Below are 7,477 nucleotides of genomic sequence, written 5' to 3' on the forward strand. Positions count from 1 at the left end.
ATCGAATCTCGGGCAAGTAACATACCGATTGACAAAGGGAATTGTATACGGGATTGATTGAATCCTTGACATCGTGGTTCATCCGATGAGATCATCGTGGAACATGTGGGAGCCAACATGGGTATCCAGATCCCGCTGTTGGTTATTGACCGGAGAGGCGTCTCGGTCATGTCTGCATGTCTCCCGAACCCGTAGGGTCTACACACTTAAGGTTCGGTGACGCTAGGGTTGTAGAGATATGTGTATGCGGAAACCCAAAAGTTGTTCGGAGTCCCGGATGAGATCCCGGATGTCACGAGGAGTTCCGGAATGGTCCGGAGGTGAAGAATTATATATAGGAAGTCAAGTTTCGGCTACCGGGAAAGTTTCGGGGGTTACCGGTATTGTACCGGGACCACCGGAAGGGTCCCGGGGGTCCACCGGGTGGGGCCACCTATCCCGGAGGGCCCCGTGGGCTGAAGTGGGAAGGGAACCAGCCCCTAGTGGGCTGGGCGCCCCCCCATGGGCCTCCCCCCATGCGCCTAGGGTTGGGAACCCTAGGGTGGGGGGCTTCCCACTTGCCTTGGGGGGCAAGGCAACCCCTTCCCCCCTTTGGCCACCGCCCCCCCTTGAGATCCCATCTCCAGGGCCGGCGCCCCCCCCAGGGGGCCTATATAAAGGGGGGGGGGAGGGAGGGCAGCAACCTACAGCCTTGGGCGCCTCCCTCCTCCCCTGCAACACCTCTCCCTCTCGCAGAAGCTCGGCGAAGCCCTGCCGAGACCCGCTACATCCACCACCACGCCGTCGTGCTGCCGGATCTCCATCAACCTCTCCTTCCCCTTGCTGGATCAAGAAGGAGGAGACGTCGCTGCACCGTACGTGTGTTGAACGCGGAGGTGCCGTCCGTTCGGCACTCGGTCATCGGTGATTTGGATCACGGCGAGTACGACTCCGTCATCCACGTTCATTGGAACGCTTCCGCTCGCGATCTACAAGGGTATGTAGATGCACTCCTTTCCCCTCATTGCTAGTATACTCCATAGATGCATCTTGGTGAGCGTAGGAAAATTTTAAAATGATGCTACGATTCCCAACAGGATCTTGGTGATGCGTAGGAAATTTTAAAATTCTGCTACGATCCCCAACAGTGCGAATCTTCAAAATCTCCCTAACATCCATGTCCCAAAAGTGCTCCCGAAGCCGTTCCACATTCCATGCACCATGCTCATTCAAGAAATCAGCCACCCAATTGTAACGACAATTCCTTTTAGGAGTGACCGGCCTGAAATTGTGTCCACGAGGGATCCAAGCATCCCTCCAAGTCTTTATCATTGTGCCATTGCCAACGGGCCATATAATGCCTTTCTTCACAAGCTCAAGTCCATGAATAATACCTTTCCACACGGCCAAACTATTTGATGAAAAAACAGTGTCAAGCACATTTCCCCTTGGGTAATATATTTTTTCCGAAACGGAGGCAAAGATTGCCTCATCTATTAAATAAGTAGAAGAGAATTGCCCAGTTAATTACGAAAAACCGGGCAAAAACCGGAAGAACAAGGGCCAAGCCCACTCCCATAGACTGAAACACTCAGGGCAAAGCCCACACTTATCGACGACATGTCGACCTCGGCCAGACAAGCAGCTCCGACTCTGACGAAGAACTAAGAAGAACAAAACCAGGCACGGCTGGCACCACAGAAGATTGCCGAACAGGCCACCTGCAACCAGTCATCGTACACCACAGGGCCCCGCCACCGCAGCTTTGACTCCACAGCAACAAACAAACCGAGGCAAAACCATGGACACGCCGGAGAAGAGCCGACTACCGCAACCATTGCCGCGTCGCCGACATCGCTCCCACCATCATCGTTGCCACAGAAGTCTGGTCGCCATAGTGATTCTCTCGGGGCCGCCGCCCCGACATCCACCGCTCCGTCGCGCCCAGCGCAATCAACCGGCACCGCCTTCCAGGGCCGCCGCCCCGACATACCACCGCTCCCCTCGATCAGCAACGCCGCACAACCCAGCTGCCCACAGCCCATGCTGCTCAGGGCAACCGCTCGCAGACCACGAATGTCGCACCACATCCGGGGCCGCCACCCCGACGTAAAGTTAGACCGCCCCCTCTGGGGCGCATCGACCGAGCCGACACCCCTACCGCCCAAGCGGGACAAGGATGCCACCCAATCAATGTCGAGATAGAGCCCCACCTCATAGATCTGCCACTCACATTGTTCCCGAGATTGCCATCTCGACGCACAAACAGAAACCACTCGGAGCCGCCGCCCCGACGCCCACTGTCCCTGACGATGAAGCGATCCGTGCAAACTGCAGTAAACCGACTCTCCAAGGCGATGCCTCAAAGAAGGAAATGACGTAGCCGCCGTCATCGCCCGCTTCGACCATCCGAAGCTAGAGATTTCTCCCGGAGAGCCGTGTAATCGAGCTCCACGGCAACGCCTTCAAGAAGGGAAACGACGCCATGGCGCCGCCGTTGCCGGCACCGACCCAAAGACGGGGTTGGACTTTCGCCCGGAGCTCCACCACACCTCCGAAACCGAGCAGATCCGCAACACTGCACAGCACACAATCTCCATGGTCGACGTCCACCGGCTCCACCTCGTGGTGCGGTGCCCCAGGCCTGCCCGCCCACCACCGCTGATCCCCTTGCACGCGCTCAATAACCTCGCACATAAGCTATCTGGGCTATCCAGTAGGCGCCAGGCCTGCTTGGCAAGCAAAGCCTGATTAAAAGCCCTCATGTCTCGGAATCCCATGCCCCCCATGGCCTTGGGTAACATCATCCTCTCCCAGCTTAGCCATGCCATCTTCCTCTTGCCATTTTCCACCCCCACCAATATTGCCTCATCATCTTGGTTAGATCATCACACACTCATAACATAGGTGGGTATCGCCTGTGCCACGACTTTAATAAGAATCTCTTTATTTCCAACCGAAATATATTGTTCACTCCAATCAATAAGTCTTTTCCTCAGTCTATCTTGTAGCGTCTCAAATTGCCCCTTATGAACTCTTCCTTCAGGAACCGGTAGTCCAAGGTATTTTGGTTCAAACACCTGCTGTGTTACCTCCAATATATTCTTGATCTCGTCCGCAACTGACCCTACGCAATTGTCAGAAAAGAGGATGGAACACTTCTCGGGGTTTATGAGTTGACCCGTCGCCGAGGAATAAGTGTTCAACAAGCGTTTAACAACATTCGCCTGCCGGCCTGAAGCTTCAAAAATTAGCAAGGTGTCATTCGCAAATAGGAGGTGAGAAATCTCCGGTGCACCCCGACAAATGCTCACCCCGTTCAAGCTTCCTTCATTCACTGACTTAGACAGGAGAGCAGATAATGCATCAGCAACAAAGAGAAACAAGAACGGAGACACTGCTGGGACACAATCTAGCTCTCGCTCTCGACGTCCATCTACGGGACTTCTCCTGCATCTGGCATGATAAGCTAGGTGATTACTTCGAATGTACTCGCAAGCTCACAAACAATCCAAAAGCAAGCAAGCAAGAAACAAGGTACACATGTATAGCAACAAGATAAAAACAAGCTTAATTGCAACTAGAATAACTACTGCAAGAAAGTAAACTACTCGTTTAATGTCCAATGGACCTCTTCCTTGCATGATCCTTGATCATTCGGCTTACCAGGGTGACTTCTAGACTAACAAACCATTAAACTTAAAGTAAACATAAATGGGTGCCTGGTCAAAATAGTGTGACTTAACACGAACGGTGTCACATTGTCGGGGCCACGACTATTCGAATAGTTTCAACACATACTCCACAGAGGTCTTACACTTTACCCACACCATAGACTGTTAGTCCAACAAACCTCACTCATAGCATGAACCTGCTCTAAACGTAACTCCGACCTCCCGCAGGCTAGCCCTAGGAGAGAGGATCAGGGTCCTTGCCACCTCGTGGCACCACTTGTCTCCCCTCGGGGATTAATTCACTTTCCTGTGCACATCTACCGACCCAGGCTCTCTTGACTAGATGGCAACTTCCCGGCCAGAGGAAGTCTACACATCTCAGTTTCCTTCTTTGGAGATACGCGGAAGAGACATAACTACAAATGAAATAGGGCCCTCCCATTCGGGCAAATGTGGTTGTACTGATGAACTTCGGTTTTGTGGCACCAACTTTATTCTACTTAGCTCAACTTATGTTACTCTCAAGTTAAAGTGCCCAAAGAAGACTACTATCTCAAGTAAAGTCTTTCCCCAAAGGGTGTCCTTGTCACTATTGTTTTACCTGCTAGGGTTTATGTGATGGGAAGAAATTACCAGTTTAAAAAATGACCAATAGTTTCAACAGTAATGAGGTGACTCTCTCTACTACTCTACTGCTATTCTACCATACTTTTACTTACTAAGCTCTACTAAGACAAATAAAGTAGAGCATAAAAGTAAAGCAACATAGCGGTAAAATAACCGATATCATGCAAGTTTGAACCCATGGCCTTGCAAATGCCAGCAAGAAAATGGATGAAGTGGTTTGCCTTGAACTAATGGAGGATAAAAAAAAAACTCCTGGTCTTCACCTCCTGAATTATTTCTCTCTGGAAATAATTTTCAAAGCATTTTCAATAAAGAGCAAATCAATAAACTCAGTCTAGAAATTCTAGACAGCTCAAATAAATCTCAAAATTTGCCAACATAAGGGAAATTGAATAACAAAAATAATACAAAAAGAATCAATTGCTAGACTCGACGATGCTACTTGGGGTTGGGTTGGGTAGGATATGGACTGGATGCAGCGCCTCGTTGCTGTCTGTCAGAAAGAAACGTATTGGACGCGACATGGCCACGGGGAGGGTGGTTTGGCATTTCCTGGCGGCTCCGGTGAAAAATCTAGAGTGGAGTGGATAGGATTGGACCAATCCACATCCGCGTCACTCCCCTGCACTGCATCTGCTCTACTCCTACAAAGAAGAAGTGAGCAAGATTCAGAGAATCATCAGCCCATCCAATCCAATCCATCTTCTCTTCTCTTCTCCTCTTGTTGCTGCAGTAGATGAGCATGTCGGCGACGGCCGCCACGGCCACGGCCTGGCCCTCCACCTCCTCCTCCGTCCTCGCCCCTCGCACCCGCCACCACGCCGCTCCCAGCCCCCGCGCCCTCCGCTCCGGCTTCCTCGGCCGCGCCCTCACGCTGGCCGCCGCCACCGACCGCCCCTCCTCCGCCCCCGCCGCCGTCTCCGTCTCGGTGCGCGCGGCCTGGGACGGGCCGCTCTCCTCGGCGCGCCTCATCATGCAGGGCCGCAACGTCAAGGTAACATCTTTCTTTCCCCCAGTCCCGCAGTCCGCGCAAATAATGCGCCATCCTGACCCATCGCCCCGCTCCCTGGGCTAACTAACAGCTGACGGAGAAGCTCAAGGAGCACATCGAGGACAAGGTAGGGCGGGCGGTGCACAACCACGCGCACCTGGTGCGGGAGGTGGACGTGCGCCTCTCCGCCCGCGGCGGCGACCTCAGCAAGGGCCCCAAGCTCTCCCGCTGCGAGGTCACGCTCTTCACCAGGCGCCACGGCGTCGTCCGCGCCGAGGAGGAGGAGGAGTCATCCTACGCCTCCATCGACGCCGCCGCCGCCGTCGTCAAGCGCAAGCTGCGCAAGATCAAGGAGAAGGAGACCGACGTGCGCCACCTCAAGGGCACCAAGGAGTGGCAGTCCTCTGGGCTGTCCGATGTCGAAGATGAATCCGAGGCAGAGGAGGAGGAGGAGGAGGACGAGCTCGTCGAGGTCATCGGCGCCGAGGACGAGGAGACCGTGCTCACCAAGGTGACCACTGCACTGACCGACCAGCTGATCGATCTCTCTTTGATGCTGCATTCGGGAATAAAATGCCACTTGTTTACAGCTGTTTTGGCTGACAATTCTGCACCTTTTTATTCATACACCATCTGATCTTGTAGTGCAGGAATTTACACTTACTCTTTATGAAGAAGAGAATTCATATACTATGCTGCTGTGTTAAGATCTACTAAGATTGATTGAACAATTGGTGCCAGCCTCTGATGTGTGAGCTCATCAACTATGCTGTTGGTTTGCAGGTTGTGCGCACCAAGGTGTTTGAGATGGCGCCGCTGACGGTGGACGAGGCGCTGGAGCAGCTCGAGAACGTCGACCACGACTTCTACGCCTTCAGGAACGAGCAGACAGGTAGCTACCTAAGTGTTGCAGCATTGCATTCACAGTTGCACTTGCATTTGCTCCATGAAAACTGTTCTTCATGTGCACAACTCAACTTAACTTATCTGAACTAGACTGAACTCAAGTTAACTGAACTAGACTAAACAGAAGTTAACTGAACTGAACTGTGGGACGAAATGCAGGGGAGGTGAACATCCTGTACAAGAGGAAGGAGGGAGGGTTCGGGCTCATCATCCCCAAGCAGGACGGCCATGTCGACAAGGCCACTGTCAATGCCAAGGAGCACCCCGTCGTCGGCTGACCTCCTCGTCGTCTCCTCTCCATGACACCAAGTCACTCACTAGCTGTAGGTGCATTAGTTGTTCTGTTTTTTCCCTGATGGTGGTGGTGGGTGTCTGTCTGTCAAGCAAGTGTCAACAACTGCTGATGTTTCATGAGATCAGACAGTCCCTTGTGCAAATTAACAGACGCTTTCTGAGCTGTGTTAACTCATGATGATCCCACACACCCAGTTGGTAAGTTGTTTAAGAAGTGATTTAAGTAATCTGTAATATTGGGATACATGTTTGAGCTGAGAATCTCTTTATTAAACTTCACTGAAAGAAAGACCAGACTCTGAACAACACATGTATCCCAATATTACACACACACACACACACACACACACACACACACACTGCATACTGGTGCAACCCATTAGCCTGCCTACTCAGAGTCTGAAACTGCGGTGAGGCAGCTGTGCCCCTCTGCCATTGGAAGCAGAGCTGCGTCTAGCTGAAGGTGCCATGCTTGGTTGATCCCGTGGAACTGGAAAGCATCCCGGACGGCCATGGAGTCGGCGAGGTGGAACCACAGGCCTCTGTGCTCGACCTGCGCAAGCCAGCACCAGCAAGAATTAGCCATGATATCAGAAATGATAGTAGATGTGCGCACAATAGTATGAACCTTGATCGGGGTTTTCTGAAATACGCACAGTGCAAGGCAAGGCAGGAGCGTGCATGAATACCTTGATGGATTGGACGGCGATCTGGCCGATGTCGGGGAAAGTTGCGGCGTGTTCATGGCTCACTCTTCCTGCAGGCACGAACCCAAGAATCCACACCCAGAAAATGAAGGGAAATGAACAAACTGATTTGATCTGATGCAAGAACTATAAAAGGCCAAGATATTTTCTATGCTAGAGGCAGCCAGGAGCTGGGATTGATCCATCATCATAGATCATAGACAAAGCAAGAACAGCTCGAGAAAAGAAAAAGGTAGACAAGCAAGCAAGAAAGGGAGGAAGGGTGGTACGCTTGAGGTCGGCGGTGGTGGAGGCGGCGG

General features: G+C 52.3%; 1 protein-coding gene across 1 annotated transcript; it reads left to right on the top strand.

Moving 5' to 3' along the window:
* The first annotated feature begins 4,770 nt into the window (after window positions 1-4,770).
* On the top strand, window positions 4,771-6,760 carry LOC109764620 (ribosome-binding factor PSRP1, chloroplastic). The gene is made up of 4 exons (XM_020323421.4): window positions 4,771-5,274; window positions 5,363-5,782; window positions 6,055-6,163; window positions 6,337-6,760. The coding sequence occupies exons 1-4, from the start codon at window positions 5,017-5,019 to the stop codon at window positions 6,453-6,455; spliced, it is 906 nt and encodes a 301-aa protein (XP_020179010.1). The 5' UTR covers window positions 4,771-5,016; the 3' UTR covers window positions 6,456-6,760.
* The last annotated feature ends 717 nt before the right edge of the window (window positions 6,761-7,477 follow it).

The sequence above is a fragment of the Aegilops tauschii genome, chromosome 5, assembly GCF_002575655.3.
Source record: "Aegilops tauschii subsp. strangulata cultivar AL8/78 chromosome 5, Aet v6.0, whole genome shotgun sequence".
Lineage (NCBI taxonomy): Eukaryota > Viridiplantae > Streptophyta > Magnoliopsida > Poales > Poaceae > Aegilops > Aegilops tauschii.